Source organism: Peromyscus eremicus, chromosome 4, assembly GCF_949786415.1.
Source record: "Peromyscus eremicus chromosome 4, PerEre_H2_v1, whole genome shotgun sequence".
Taxonomy (NCBI): Eukaryota; Metazoa; Chordata; class Mammalia; order Rodentia; family Cricetidae; genus Peromyscus; species Peromyscus eremicus.
In genome coordinates, this window is record NC_081419.1 from 1,147,525 (window position 1) to 1,163,748 (window position 16,224).

The following is a 16,224-nucleotide window of genomic DNA, read 5'->3' on the forward strand; positions in this document are numbered from 1 at the left end:
CAGAACCCTATTGATATTAATGCACCCTGGTTTTGTGGAGTTAAGGAAATATTTAAGTTTGATGTGAATACATCGAAGTTTTTCCTATGTTCTGTTAGCAAAAAAATTCAAATGATTGAGTTAAAGTTGTAAGACGGAGAAAATTGTTAACTATATTTAGCACCATATATGCTAATTCAAATGGTTCTGTTAAGAGTTTGCTTTGAGTTGTAAGATTGAGAAAATTGTGACTATGTATAGCAATATTTATGTTAACCTGTTAATGGTAATGATGAAGCTAAGGGATTCTTTAAGTTTGTAGTCGCCTTAAGAGTTTTTGGCTTAGAAAGGGCTTGAGGCAGCTAAGACTGCTGTAGTCACCTTGGACCTAATTCAAAAGAGAAATGCCATCTTTATCATCCTCTACTCCCATATTGGGAGGTATAACAGCTATGGAGATTGCTGTAAGCCATTAATAGTTATTTTTTTTATATATTAAGAAAGGGGGACTTGTGGGAGCCCGTTCTCAGGTTCCTCGTGGCTTTACCCAGCAGGTCCGCATAGAGGATGATTAGACCACGGGCCTGAGTGCAGGTGTCTGAGATGGTCTGCACTTGGCTGTGCTGGGGAAGGAGGTCTTTTGCTCCACCCCTTGGCGTCTCTATAAAAACCCTGGGGCAGAGGCAGTCGGGCCCGTTGGAATAGGTTCCAGGCCCTCTCGAGGCTATCCTTTATTTTCTATCTGTTTATCTCCGCGATACTCTCCGCAATAAATCCTTCTATCTAATATTTCCTGCTGCTCGCACTCAAGAAAACTCTGGGGAACTGTGGGGGTGGTTGGGTAAACGCCCCACAGGGTTGCTCCTTTGCTTGTCTGTAGGATCCCCTTTTTCTTTTCATGCAAAAACTGGGTCTTTCTCTGTTTTAGCCCCACCTCCTGGAGTAGAAACATGAAGCCTCTCCAGTCAGTGGTGGCTGGAGAGAGGGTTAGATTTCCATTGTAAAGAAGAATTAGCAAGCAGATGGATGATGGGAGAATCGGAGAAGGGAAAGGTAAATGGGGAGAAAGAAGGATGGATCATGATGGACAGATGGATGGAAGGCAATGAAGAAGAAGGGATGGAAATGGATGGACGTATACTAAGTAGATGGGTAAAGGGCAGGGTGGATGGAAGAAGACACCAAGGAAGAATGAAGGGCGGGGTAGCAAAAAGGATAGAAGGAAAGGAATAAACGGAGAGATAAATAGATGGGAGAGGGATCAATAAGGGGATAAAGGTGTGAAAAGAGGATGGATACATGGGGGATACAGGGGGAGAAAGAGGAGAGGAGGATGGATGGGGATACAGGGGGAGAAAGAGGAGAGGAGGGTAGATGCATGGGGGATACAGGGGAGAAAGAGGAGAGGAGGATGGATGGGGATACAGGGAAGAGAAAGAGGAGAGGAGGATGGATGGGGATACAGGGGGAGAAAGAGGAGAGGAGGGTAGATGCATGGGGGATACAGGGGAGAAGAGGAGAGGAGGATGGGTGGGGATACAGGGGAGAAAGAGGAGAGGAGGATGGATGGGGATACAGGGGGAGAAAGAGGAGAGGAGGATGGATGGGGATACAAGGGGAGAAAGAGGAGAGGAGGATGGATGCATGGGGGATACAGGGAAGAGAAAGAGGAGAGGAGGATGGGTGGGGATACAGGGGGAGAAAGAAGAGAGGATGGATGCAGTGGGTTTAGAAGGAGTGATGGAGGAGGGGGAGAGAAAGTTGGGCTCAGATGATTGGTGGAGGGAAGCAGGGTGGTCAGTGACAAGGTGTCAGAAAACTGCCAGCCACCAGCATAGGAAAGAAGAGCCGAGTAGGACAAGGAGGAGATAGAGCAGGAGGCATTTTCCTCCAGGTGCCTGCAGGTACACCAGGTCCGGGCTTCCCTCAGCAGAGGCTTTCAGAGAGGTACTGAGTGCCAGGAACCAGTGTCCTCTGAGACAGGCACAGTCATGGAACGAAGCCCTGGCCAACAGACTAGAGATATCAAGAAGCCAGGCCCTGATGTCCAAGGTAGCCCACACCATCAAATTCACCGTGCCAACTCCTGTAAGCCTGCTAGCACCCAGAGGTCTCCATTGCACAGGAGAGGTGCCTAAGCCTGAGGACCGTGCCATTTGTCTGTGCCCAGGTTGGGTCTTAGAGCAAAGTCCTTGACCTCATCAGCCCTCCCACGGCAGAGAACCTGGTGCCATCGCTTACCTGGATCCCCTCAATGCGCTCAGTGACAACGTAAGCATGGTGCATGGCCACCAGGGGGACCTTCACTCCGGCCATCTGACCCACGGTGCTTGCCCACACTCCTGGGGACAGAATGGAGAGCAACTCAGGACATTCCTCAGCAATCTTGCCTGTCCTGACTTCCCACCCCAGAAAGAGGTAGGACCAGAGCTGGGGGGAGTCAGAGGAACATCATTTCACCTGCACAGTTGACCACGCAGGGTGTCTGGATGGAGCCATGCTCTGTCTCCACCGCTGCCACCCGCCGCACTCCGAAGTCATCCGTCCGCACACGGATGCCAGTCACTGGGCAGTTTTCAATGACCTAAAACCACATGGAGATTTATGAAGACCTGACCTCCATCCCCAACCTACTGAATGGAACCAGGGGATGCTGCTTCTGTGAGGGACACTTTCTGATTGTATTTCCCTCATTTGATCAGAGAAATGAAAGCCACATCACAAGAAAGCAGAACCCACTTCTTTCCTTAGTTGGAAAACTTGTACAGATGGGTGTGGGAGGGGTGAGGGAGGGGTGAGGGCACTCACTCAGAAGAGGAGAGGATAGCTCACTGTTTTTCAGTAAGATTCATTTGAGGAATGGAAAAATGTTTATACATCACTTTTTTGTTTGTTTGTTTTTTGTTTTTAAGTCATGAAATGATGTGTCTGTGTATGCCTTCATGGAAACAGAGAAACACGCTAAAATGCCCACAGTACTGCCAGACTTTTTTTACTTCGTTTTTGCTTCCTACTTGTCTTTTTGTGTGTGCATGTGCTGTGTGGTGTCTGGGTGTGGGTGGGTGTTATATGTGGTGTCTGCGTGTATATGTCTGTGTGCACAAAGTATGCTGGTTAGTTTTAACTGTCAATTTGAAACACCTAGAATCACCTTGGAAGAGTCTTAACTGAGGAAGTATCTAGATCAGGTTGGCTATGGATGTGTCTGTGGAGAACTGTCTTGACTGTTCATTGACCCAGCCCACTGTAGGCAGCACCATTCCCTAGGCTAGGCCTGGACTGCATGAGTGAAGAAAGACAGCTGTGGGCACATTTGGAGGCACATGGGTGCCCTCCTCTGTCACTCTCTGCCTCATTCCCTTGGGACAGGAAACCCAGCAATCTTCCTAACTACCCTCCCCAGCACTGAGGTTACAGCCACCTTCATGAGTGTTGGAGATACAAACGAAGGCCTCATGCTTGTACATCAAGTACTTTAATCCAGTGAGCCATATCCCCCAGGCCCTGTTTATCATTTTAAGTTTTCTACAATAAGTGTAGGGTTGAGAGAAATGAAGACAAAATGATAAGAATGGATCCAGAGATTTCCTCTGTGACAGAGTAGGATCCTTGAGTGAAGCGGGGTGGGAATGCAGATATCTGAACAGAATGGACCCAAAGGCTAAGAGGTTCCAACTGGCCCAGGACCACATACCAGGCCAAGGATGGAGCCTGTTCTCAGGCCTCAGGATTTGTAGGGAAAGTGGATGGGCTCAAAGCAAAGATTCAGAGTTGGTAGTAATGGGTACCTTAGCTCCTCGAGCCACTGCCGCCCGGGTGAGGGTAGTGCAGGTGCCAGCGGGGTCCATGGTACCATCCTGTGGCACATACAGGGTCCCATAGAGGTCGTCCACATTCATCAGCGGATACAGATCCTTGGTCTCTGCTGGGCTCAGCACATGGGACTCTACACCATAGGCCTTGCCTAACTAGAGGGACCGAGAAGAAAGTACCTGAGCCCATGGAAAGCAGGTCTTCAGGCCACTCACCCAACCCGGGACCCCAGGTCCAACCCCAACCCTGCCACCTCTAGAAATCTGAGCAGGTCTCCATGCCCAGAGGACCCCCTGGGTCTGCTCTAGCAAGAGGATGAAGGGGTGGAGCCAGTACAGAGGCAGGGTCTGGAGCCACAACCCTTCAGCTCTAGCATTTGCTCCAGTACAGCTTTGTGATGGGGTTGGGGGGACTGAACATACACTCCCAGAAACGGGCTGATGGAAATTTGTGTGGTTGATTAAGAACTTAAACAAGAATGAGCTACAAATTGCTTAGTGTGTCATAATAAAATTAAAATGACCCCCAGTCTCATAGTTTGGGTCTGAGGATTAGGTTTCCAGGTTTTTCTCCAAGAAACACCCACATGATCCTGCCTTGGTGGCACTGTCAAAAAGATCATGTCCCGTATTTAACTGGACCAAGAGCAGCCAATCAAGTGGAGGTGGTGACCTATTTAGCAGGGTTCCACCTGACTAGTGATGAGATTCTCTAACAATATATTTTTTTTGAGACACGTCTTGTGTAGCCCAGGCTGGTCACAAACTATATAGCCAAGGATGACCTTAAACTTCTAATCTTTCTGATGGAGTAAGAGGCATGCATCACTATGGCAGGGTTCAGATAGCTCCATAGGTAAAACTCAGTGACTCTGAATAGGTCTGAATTCAAGGTCTAAGAGCAGGTGAGCCACCACCTCGTTTTATTCCGAATTGTGGGTGAAACCCAGGGCTTTGTGCACACTAAGCAAGCACTCTCCCAACTGAGCCCCATCCTCCGTACTCCCTGGGAATTTTGAATGAAGAGGGTGGTCATGCCTCTCCATCCAGGTAGCCTAGCCAGCAAAGAGCAGCCATAGGGTTTGAACCTAGATCTGTAGGCCCTTGTTTCCAGTGGCAAGGGATTACTGCACGTACTTTCTGCTAGGGCCTCCTCCACCTCGCTGTACCCTACAAATAATACAGCATCTATGTGAGCTCCCAAAAGGCACACACCCCACCTTTCACCCTAGGGAATATGGTCGCCGACCTGAGCCCCCTGCAGAGAGCACGCCCAGCTTTCCCTAGGAGTATACCCACCGACATGAGCCGCTTGTACTCATCCAGGCGCTGCCGGTTAGAGGCGATGAAGAGGCCACCATTCTGGATCCAGCCTGTGTGCATCCCAGTCTCCGCCTCCAGATCATGGCTCACCACTTGCCTTGTGTGGGCCAGAAGCTCTACCTCCACATCACTGGGCCGCAGCTGCCACAATAAGCCTGGCAAGAACAGGGCACCATCAGTCTCCTGCGGCGAGGAGACACACCCACTTCTTCCAGCCAAATAACGGGCAGCAATGGGGAGCCCAGGGAGGTTGAGTGGGACATGGCCTGCCACAGTTGGAGGTTAGGGCTGTTCTGGAGCAGCTCCAAGTGACAATATCACTCACAAGTGCCATCTATGTGCCAGGCCTGGTAGAGTCTAGTCTAGGGTGACCTCAAGAATCCTCAGCAGCTTTTGAGAGGCCTCGGCTAGCCTCAAACTGCTATGTAGCCAAGAATGAACTTCAATTCTTCCTCTTCCTGTCACGATAGGCCTAGGCCACTAAATCTGACTTTGAGAGGTTATAGGTAAACCTCTAGGTTCATAGGCACCAAATAGTTGAGTTCAAAGTCACAGAGCAGGTGAACGTGAGACAGAAAACTGGCTGGACCCAGATATTCCAGTCTTCTTAAGATTGCTACTTTCAACAGCAGAGGCTGAGTGGTAGAGGCCAGAAATGAGACTGGTGTGACATGGAGGGGCAGAGCTTGACAGCCCAGCTGGGCCTGGCCTTGGGAGATGGAGTGAGGGCCTAGAGCAGCGGTTCTCAACCTTCCAAACGCTGGGACCCTTTAATACAGTTCCTCATGTTGTAGTGACCCCCCCAACCACAAGATTATTTTCATTGTTACTTCATAACTGTAATTTCACTACTGTTATGAATCATAATGTAGATAAAGGACTCCCCCAAAGAGATCACGACCCACAGGTTGAGAAGCACTGGCTTAGAGGCAATATACTAAACACGGCCAGACTGTATCAGCCCTCCACGCTCCAAGTTCAGCAGCCTCGTGTTGGTCTTTCGAGAGCAGCTGAGATACAAGTATTCACACCACATCTAATTGGCTGCTGTGCACCAGGGCTGAGGACTGGGGCTGGAGAGATGGCTCAGAGGTTAAGAAAACTGACTGCTCTTCTGGAGGATCCAGGTTCAATTCCCAGCACCCACATTGCAGCTCACAACTGTCTATGATTCCAGTCCCAGGAGATCTGGTACACTCACACAAATACATATGCAGGCAAAACACCAATACATATAAAATAAAAATAAATTATTTTTAAAAAAGGAGTTGAGGACATGCAAACCGTGGGTGCTTAATGGTTGTGCACAAGGTCAGTTAGGAGAGTTCCACAGAAGGTGCAATTCCTATCACACTGGTCCATCCATCCTCCAGTAGGCATGCCTCTACCTGGTGGCTTTTTCTGGGGAAGAGGCTTTTGCTCTTGGTACAGACAGCTACCTGGAGCTAGCTTCACCCCTACCCAGAGGGCCACAGGCAGTGCCTACCACTCTCCCTAGCACAGCTCTTTGGAGAAGAAAGTCAGGCTGGCCTTCCACCCCAACCATACATCTTTGCTCTCCAACTCTGTTGCTCCTCCCAGACTGACCCCCCGCGGTGTCCACCCACCCACCAGCACCCAGGCCCCCACCTGCTGTGTGCCAGGTGGTCCCAGAGGTCAGCCGCTCTCTCTCCAGAAGCACTGCTTGGCTAACACCCAGCTTGGCCAAGTGGTACAGGGTCTGGCAGCCCAAGCTGCCCCCGCCAATGACCACAACATCCGCTGTGCTGGGCAGAGGCTGGCTTGGTCCTCGAGGTACCGCCGAGGAACCTTGTGCCTCCTCCTTCAGGGTCCGCTGGTACGGGACATTCTTCTCGGTGGTGGACCGGGCCTCCCTGGCTAGGGGCTGTAGACCCAGGTTCCGAGCAGATCTCCCTTGAGAACGGGTGGCAGCTACACGCAGGGCTCGGCCCAGCAAAGCCATGGGGACTTAGGGCTTCTGCACCTTGGGGAGCCAACAGAAGAGTCAGGCTGGATGGGGTGCAGTGCAGACACTGTAGGGGTTAGACTAAGTGCACGTCCATGTAACCGAGGCTCCCATACTACATCCATGGCCTTTCTACTGCTTCCCTGTGATAAGTATTCACTCACTTATCCACTCATTCACTCACCCATTCACTCACTCATCCACCCACTCATTTACCCACTCACCCATTCACCCATTCACTCACTCATTCACTCACTCACCCATTCACTCACCCACCCATTCACTCACTCATCCACTCACTCATCCACTCACTCATTCACCCACTCATTCACTCACTCATTCACTCACTCATCCACTCACTCATTCACCCACTCATTCACTCACTCATCCACTCACCTATTCACTCGCTCATTCTTTCACTCACTCATTTACTCGCTCACCCATTCACTCACTCATCCACTCACTCACTCACCCATTCACTCACTCACCCATTCACTCTCATTCACTCACTCACTCACCCATTCACTCACTCATTCATTGACCCACTCACTCACTTATTCACTCACTCACCCACTCACTCACCCATTCACTTACCTATTCACTCACCCACTCACTCACTCACTCACCCATTCACTCACCCATTCACTCACTCATTCATTCACCCATTCACCCATTCGCTCACTCTTCACTCACTCACTCACTCACTCATTCAGCATTGATGTATCAAGGGGTGGATTACAGCATGCTCTAGCTGGGCTCAGGGGAGACAGCTCTGGGTAGGGTGTGGATGTCAGAGAAGTGGGGTTGACACAGCTGACAGATATCCCAAATGAGGCCTAAGGAAAAGGGTTTATCCAGAGAGGGAGGGCACATGAGGACTGTTGTGGAATATTCCTTTACACTGTGTGGGCTAGGCATAAGAAAGGGCCCTCAGAGGGGCGCTGAGTGTCCTCACAGGAGCATTAGGGACCAGAAGGCATGATATAGAGGTGAGAACATCCAGGGCCTGGTAAAAGTTTATCACCTGGTCATGTTGAGGTCCCTGTCCTGGTCTGAGCTAGAGAAAGGCCCTAGAACTGATGGATAAGGGTTGTGAGGAAAAACCACAGCCCCAGGGGAGCCATGACTGCACTGATAGGAATGTGTGAGGTCACCTGCACATAGGGAGAGCCAGGCAGAGGTGAGTAGCTGTGTGGAGGAGGCAATGGGGCAATACCCCCAACTGGTGCTGGCAGTACACCCAGACAAGGCCCTAGCACAACCCCCCAGGACAGTCCCCACTCAACCCCACATAAGCCACTGCTCCTTCGGTGGCTCCCAACAGAAGCCAATGGAGGTTGTGGTGTCTAGACCTCCCCCTCCCCCACTGCCCCAGCATCTAGTTTTCAGATGGGACTCAGATCCTGGCTTAAGAGGCCTCACTTCTCTCTGTTCCATCCACAGTCTTTCCAACTACCCTTAAGGGCTCATCAAAAGCCTTTCCTTCAGGAAGCCTCCCTGCACCTCGCTATCCACCAAAAGGTAATAATAAGAGTGTACCTGCCGGGCGGTGGTGGCGCACGCCTTTAATCCCAGCACTCGGGAGGCAGAACTAAGCAGATCTCTGTGAGTTCGAGGCCAGCCTGGGCTACCAAGTGAGTCCCAGGAAAGACGCAAAGCTACAGAGAAGCCCTGTCTCAAAAAAAAAAAAAAAAAAAAGAGTGTACCAAAAATAGTGGTACCCAGGGCATCTCCTGGGGAGTGGATCCCTTTCCAGCACAGCGAAGGAAGGATGTCCCCAAGGTGTTTCTTGTACTTTTTCCTGGGATGAGCAGGAAAAGCAAAGGCTTTGGCTGTGACCCAGAGTGCTGGAGTGAGTGGAGCCAGCTTCCCTAGATTAGTGACTGCTACCAAGTGGCCAGTTAAACTGAGAAAGTCACTTCCATCATCAGGTGTGGGTGTCAGGCTCTGTGCATTCACTCACTCCCACAGAATGACCTGAGGCTCATGACTTGTCTCTTTTTCAGGGGGAAGAGACTAAGGCAATGAAAGGCTTCCTAGGGTAGCCGGGGTCACAGGCCTCTGTGTGGCTGCACTGAGCAAAGGGCATTATGATCCAAAAGCCAAATGTTCCCGGTTCCCAACGCGGAACCCACTATGGCACCGTATCCCATCTGTGAGCACTCCTGAGCCCTCACTGGACACAGCAGGAGATAGAGTGAGTCAGAGCCAAGCCGCTCACCTCAGCACCCCACTCCAAGGGTCGGGCCCAGCAGTCTATGCTGACAGGCCTCCAGGGCCGGGAGTGGTTGGATTTGCGGGCAGGAGCTGTCCTTGGCCTTACAGCCTCTCAGGTCATTCCCATCCCTACAGTGACAGCTGCCGGTCTCTGTGGCTTCCGTGGATGAGACGGAAAGACATTCCCCTTGGCAGGAGTCTATACATACCTTAGTCTTTGAATGTCTTTAGTTTTCCAGACGCTCCTGAGAGGGTCCTAGCAAGGGAAAGTCAGCATGATATGGACCCAGTCGAGGCTCTGCAAGGCCAGGCAGTACCTCCACCTTAGGACATCACACCAGGTACCACACACCTGCCAGAGGCACCTCCCTCCTCTCCAGAATGCCAATGCTGCTGGCCTGGGGAACTGCCACGTGCCCCTTCCCTGGCAGCCCAGCCAGTCACAGCAGGGGTAGGGGGTGGGGCAGCCAGGCCCCCAGCCTGCTCCTCCTTCAGAACAGCTGTTTCATTAACCTGACCTCTGGCCCCTGAAGGTCTCTCCTTCAGCTTCCTAAGAACCAGGGCACAGGACGCATGGAGTGAGAGCTCAGTCATGGAGTGAGGTCTCAGACACAGGGCCCTCTTTGAAGGCTGCAACAGGGTAGAAGGGGACCCCGGGGCGGGGGGTAAGGCACTCTGCAGAACCCTCCCATAAGGGAGCCCCCTCCTGCAACCCCACGTCACCCATGGTCTTCCCACCTATTCCATGGTCCCTTCAGTCAGAGGCAGGGAGAGGTCCCAGCTAGCCAGCAGCCAGTTCCAACCCTGCCCATGAAGGGGCTGCCAGGACACAGCCCCTCCCCTTCTTTCCCAAGCTGCATCTGGGTCTAGCTGAACAGGGCCACCCACTCCCTTGCTGCTGGCCCAATGTCCGTGCCTACAACCGGGGCAGGAATGCACCGCCCACTACCCCAGCTTCCTGGCCAGCCCCGCTGGAGCAGCTGCCAAGTGGGCAGTTCTCCTGGCTGGCCAGCAGAGCAGGGCTGTGAAACCCGAGCCTAGCTCTCGGCGTGACCTCCCCCTCTCACGGTTCCTTCCTCCTCACTAGCTCAGGAGTCTCCATATTGCTGTGGTGACCCTGGCATTCTGTCTTCCCATGCGTGCCCACCTTGGTTCCCCATCCCCTGAGTGAGCTGGCTGCATGGGCAGATCATCCTTCCTTGAACTGAGGCCCCTGGTGAGGTCATCTTGGCACAAGTATGTGTCTCCAACCCCAGCTTGCTCACTCCTGGGACCAGACAGAAAGTTCACTGTCCAAGGAAGCCAGCAAGGAGTCTGCGCTGACATCGCAGGGGCTGCCCCTGCCCCCCTGCATCCTGTTCTCTAGATCCCTCGCGGCTTCAGATTCCTACCTCCCTCTGACTTCTGGGAATACCCGAGTCCACAGGCCGTGGAAGGAGTCAAGCAGCTGCCCACAGTCGGCCTGTACCCAGGGCATTGTGTCCATTCCAGGCAGAAGTAGATGCCTCTAGTGAATCCAGGAAGAACCAGTCATGTTTTGAAACCTCTGGATGTCCAAAGAATCGAAGGAGGTGCTGGGACCAGATGGCCCCCACTTCTGCCCCAGCTGGGGTAGAAGGACGGAGATTTTGCGTGCAGCCTACTCACCACATTGTAGCGCCCAGTCAGGAAGGGGCAGGGGTACTGGGTGCTGGAATTCACAACTGGATGCTTGCACTCGTACTCACATGGAGCTGTCCAGCTATCTGCCTTGCTGCCAGCTTGTCTCTCATGTACATTTACTGAGCACCTACTGTATATAATGTAGCTGCTGGGGACCCAGAAACACCTAAGACCCAGGCCTGGCTTAGAGGGGCTTGGGAAACAGGAAACAAAATGGAGGGGAGAGGCCCCACATGGCTGACTGAAGAGCTGCTTTGCCGCTGGCCCAAGTGGGACCTTTCAGAGGAGGTGGCAGGGACTCTGACTGGCCTCTGTTGCCACAGGTCTCAGTCTATGCCTTGAGGGCCGGCTGGTCCCTGGTCCCACCAGCTTGAGGCTTCTCTGGAACAGTGTGGGATCATGAGACAGGGAAGGGAGCTATCTGGTCCCTCCAGATGCAGCCTGTCCCAACAAACTGAGGTCAAGCTGTGCTCACTAGACAGCGTGACAGGCTGAGTGGAGAGAAGGAAGGAGGAACATGGCCCAAGTCTTTTTCCGAGTCCCAGTCTCAGTGGTGGTGAGGGAGGGACACCTGGTTAATACAGCCCTGGGGGCAGTGGCTGGGCCAGGCTCACACTCTGAGACTGACACTGGTAATTTCAAAGTTGTCCTGAGGCAAGAGGACAGCACGGTCTCCTGGACTTTGGATAGGGGTGGTGGCCGAAGGCTGGGCCCGGTGGCTGGTCAGCACTGTAGGAGTTGTTGTTGATCCTAGCACGTCACTCTGCTCAGGTCAAGGAGAGGTGGGAGGCTGTGTCCCCGAGTGCTGGAGGGCACAGCTCACATCCAGGGACTCGAGGGCAGGGTCCTGATGACACTTGCATAAATGTAGGCTCCCTTCTCCCACCACGCAGGCAGAAGTGGTCCACGCCACCCCACATCTCATTCCACCGTACCCCACCCCACCCCACGCTGTCAGTGTCACAGCAGTCTTGGAAATTTCTCTGAGTACTTTGACTCTCCTGGTGTGTGTGAGGGGCATGGTAGAACCAAATGGCAGCTCTGTGGTTAGAAAAGGGAAAGGAAGGTAATAAGAATGGGCATCTGGGAGAAGGGAGCCTATCAGCTGGAGGGGGGCCTTGAGGTATAGGGCTGGAGGGAGTCTATGAGCTGGAGGGGGGCCTTGAGGTGTAGGGCTGGAGGGAGTCTATGAGCTGGAGGGGGGCCTTGAGGTGTAGGGCTGGAGGGAGTCTATGAGCTGGAGGGGGGCCTTGAGGTGTACAACAAGGATTTGTGATTAGGGCCGGAAGGAGCCTGGAGGCTAGAATGGACTTTGATAAGCTGATAGGCACCACAGGCCCATGTTAATGGGAGAATTGTATGTCCCTTTAGCCAGAGATAAGGGAAATGACTCCTTTTGGTAAGTGGGAAGCAGTTTCACAAGTTCCTGAGGAACTGGCTTTTATCCAGCAGAAATCCTCCTATACTCCAGGTTGAGCTCATTTCTGGCCATTTGGACTCCATTTTGAAGTTTGGGGAATTGGAGATTCCTTTGGACCTGACATTAGCACACTATGAAGAAGACTACGGTACAAGCAGGGGTCACCGTTGACCCCATTCTCTGGGGTGGGGGTTCATCTCCAGGCCATGACCCTTCCCAGCCACACAAAATCAAACAAGAGTTGGGGCAGACTGGCCTCCCCTGCCCTCAAGACCCCAAGACCATTCCTTCTGACTCAGCGGGGTTCCCACTGCTGGCCAGGCTTCCAGGGCAGAAGGGCTGCGGGCCACCCCTACCTAGGTAGAAGTCCCCTAGCAGGAAGGTGTTGGAGGGAGGGTCTCCTGCCAAGCTCCACATGTGGCCCTGGAAGAGTCCAGAGCAGAGAGAGAAAGAAGTAGATTGAACATGGCCAGCAGACTGGACCAGGCCATGAGAGAAACAGAAACACACAGAGAGAGGAAGGGAGGGAGACATAGCAGAGCAATATGGGGAATGAGCAGCTGTGGGGAAGGAAGTCCATGAGCTGGAGGGAAGTTAGGGTGGGGAGAAGGTAAGGAGAGCTAGGATGCTAGCATGGACTTTGTAATGTGTAACTGGTACTTGTGATACTGAGGGAGTCTGGCAGCCATCATGCGCTTTGAGATGCTAATGGACACCAAATGGCCCTTCGGGCTTTTGGAATTTGGGGAAATGAAGTCTCCTTTGGACAAAAAGGAACAGGTTCACAGGAGCATGGATGCTCAGCTGCAGTCACTCTGGGCAGTGCTAGTGTGGAGGACCGACAGGGGCTAGTCAGTATGCATCTGTATGTTCAACCTCTCAGAGGTGATAGGAATAGCCTGTCGTTGTGGAGATGAGAAAATTGAGGCAGAACACTGTTATTTAATAAGCGGCGCAATGGTATTCACTAAGCAGTGCTGTTCACCATGTGAGAAAAGCCACGAGGTACAATAAAACCCACTATAAGAGTTTATTAAGGGAAGAGAACAGAAAGGGGTGCTTAAGCCTATGGAGAGATTGTGTAGGAAGAGAGGGGCAGAGGGATGAGTTGGACCCGCTTTTATAGACTCCCCCACACATGTGTATACGGGCTTTTGTAGCTATGCCATGCATGCGCATAGATTACGTGACCACACTGCGCACAAATTATGTGGTCACGCAATGCACAGATTACATAGGATGTAAGGCCCTGGGATGACTAAGCATCTTGCCAGCTCATGCATGTTCATGGGGAAGTGGCTAGGAATTCTAACAAACACAGCTCTGGGGTACCAGGTGGCCACAGGCCACTGATAAGTTTCTAGAACATTGTTAGAGGCATCGTTCATGTCCCCAATATTTAAATTTTCCAAGAAAAACATAGAGCAAAGGGGCTGGGGGATGGCACAGTCAGCAAAGTGCCCCTACACAAGCCTGAGTCTGAACCCCAAAATCCATGTTTAAAAAGAAAAGGCCAGGTGCAATGAATGACACATGCTTGTAATTCCAGCACAAGCCCCAGAGTTTGATCCCCAATATCCATGTCAAACAAAACAAAACACCAAGAAACCAGGCACAGTGGTGCATGCTTGTAATCCCCGCACCATGGAGGTGGCGACAACAGAGGTTGCTAGTCAGTCTGCCTCACCTATTTGCTGAGTTCCAGGCCAATGAGAGCCTGTCTCAGAAAACAAGGATGCAGGGTAAATCCGGTGTTGGTGAAAGGACCAAGCAGATGCCATAACAGGCTGCTCAGTCTTCTCTCAGAGATCAGGCTTCAATTTCAGTTTCCTGAGACTTGAGCAAACAGTTTCTGGGAGGGTCATGAACAAAAGACATAGTCCTTGCAGCAGCTCCCTTTCTGCATGTACTCTTGACTGCTCAAGGTTCAGCCAGATGTTTACTGTCTGGGACCCCTCACCAACCTAGAGCTACGTGCATGGGTCAATGTGAACGTGCTAGGCCAACCAGCCTCCATGGCAGCTCAAGGACAGAGCCTGGGACTTGTCCAGGCCTGCCCAAAAATGATAACTGTAACCTCCAACCAGTAAATTCAAAGGTTACACACCCTCACCCAATCATATGATGCCAAGGCTTATACCACCCTGCTTGCGGTTTTTCCCTTTAAAAACCCCTCACCCTGAGAGCTCAGGGTCGTCCTCCTCCATCCTCTGTGTCGAGTGTTGGACACAGACTAAGCCTGGGCTTGCTTGTTATCAATAAACCCCTGTGTGTTTTGCACCCAATATTGACTCCGTGGTAGTCTTGCAACTTAGGCACAACACTGGCAAACCGAGAACCACCCACATTCCAGAACCAAGTGGTCCCTCCGCCCACCTTCAGTGACCCCTTGCCAGCAGCCAAATTCGACACATTTCCGCTATTGCCACAGGTTGCATACTCAGAGCCCACATAGAAAAACAGTTGTAAAACTTCTCAGACCTAATGAGCTCTCTGTTTACCAGTGAATCTCCTTTTAGACTAAGGAAGCAACAAGTCTCCAAAATATTTTGGATTGGTATGGATTTTTTGTATGATGATAAAAATTTAAGATTACATGTGATTCAACTCTGGTTTAGAATATACTGTATATGATGATAAAATTTTAAGGTTAGAAAGATCTACTCAGATTAACAAAAGCTGATTTAAAATGTATGTCTAACTACTTAAGCCTTTGCTAACTGTTCAACACCAAGCTTCCAGAAAATTTACATAAGTAACAACATATGTTTGACAGATAAGGTATATTTGATAAATAAGATTCATAAATTCCTAAGGTCTACTCAGGATCAAATAATATTTGTCTGGTTTCTTTGTCTTGGTAACTTTGTTAAGCTTCAGCAATTTGGATAAACTGAGTCACACAAAAAAATTATGACAATCTATAATAGTACACTATAAAAGATCAGTAAAGTTTCCAGTCTCTCCATGGACTAACATTTACTGAATTTATGGTTTATTTTGATACTAAAGGATCTTCAACTCAAAATTTCAAGACTCAAACATAACAGGTATAAAGCTATGAAATCTTAATCTTATAAAAGCTAATAACTTACTGTAAACTGTTAAAAATAATTAAGACATACAAGTTAATAATCAGTCACCTTCTAAGTGATCAAATTCTTTAATGTGTTCAGAACTATACTTGTAGTCATGCTATGTACTAATGTAATTTACAGGAATAAGCACTATTTAGCCTCTTGTATATATCTACAAAGTTAAACCTAAAACAAGTAACTAGAAACAAGCAAAGTTTGTTTAGTTTAGATATACATAATAGATAATGGTCCTCAAAACTTTTCAGAGATCTACTGAATATGGCATTTAAAATGTTTAGTGGAAAAAGCTGACTATGACAGAGACCCCCAGTTTCTAGCAGTGACCCCAAGGTCTCCAAAGAAGATGATGGGCACAGAAGAACTCTACCTGGAGCTTTCTTTAAATATAAGTATGTAAAAATAAAAAATACTTCAGATTTCTTTCCCTCACTATGCTATTGTTATATTAAGACTGCAAAAGTTCAGAATTTTAACATCAATCAACAGAGTTCTGATAAGCTATTAATCTGGCTCTGGTAAGCACTGATACTGTTATCATAGTCACAAGCTCAAATTTTTAAATTTCCTTTGGTTGTCTTCTAAGTATAGGCTTAAAAGTGCTTCTCATTGTGCTAAAAATATATGTCTAATTTATATACACCCAGTTTTCTGGATAGAGCAAAGTGTTCATGATTTTAAACCAAATCATTTTGGGTCCCCAAGTTTCTACTATAACTCAAAGGCCTGAGTCTACTGCCTTTTCCACAA

At 50.2% G+C, this 16,224-nt stretch overlaps 1 protein-coding gene across 1 annotated transcript in view; it reads right to left on the reverse strand.

Annotated features, from left to right (window-relative positions):
* Sardh (sarcosine dehydrogenase) overlaps window positions 1-7,090 on the reverse strand; it is a 63,005-nt gene extending 55,915 nt beyond the window's left edge. Inside the window, exons 1-5 of the mRNA XM_059259000.1 lie at window positions 6,744-7,090; window positions 5,091-5,269; window positions 3,768-3,947; window positions 2,440-2,563; window positions 2,221-2,321 (exon numbers count right to left, since the gene is read on the reverse strand). Of these exons, the coding sequence (XP_059114983.1) occupies window positions 2,221-2,321; window positions 2,440-2,563; window positions 3,768-3,947; window positions 5,091-5,269; window positions 6,744-7,077 (918 nt within the window). The 5' untranslated portion in view covers window positions 7,078-7,090. The remainder of the gene's footprint in view (window positions 1-2,220; window positions 2,322-2,439; window positions 2,564-3,767; window positions 3,948-5,090; window positions 5,270-6,743) is intronic.
* Window positions 7,091-16,224: the final 9,134 nt, after the last annotated feature.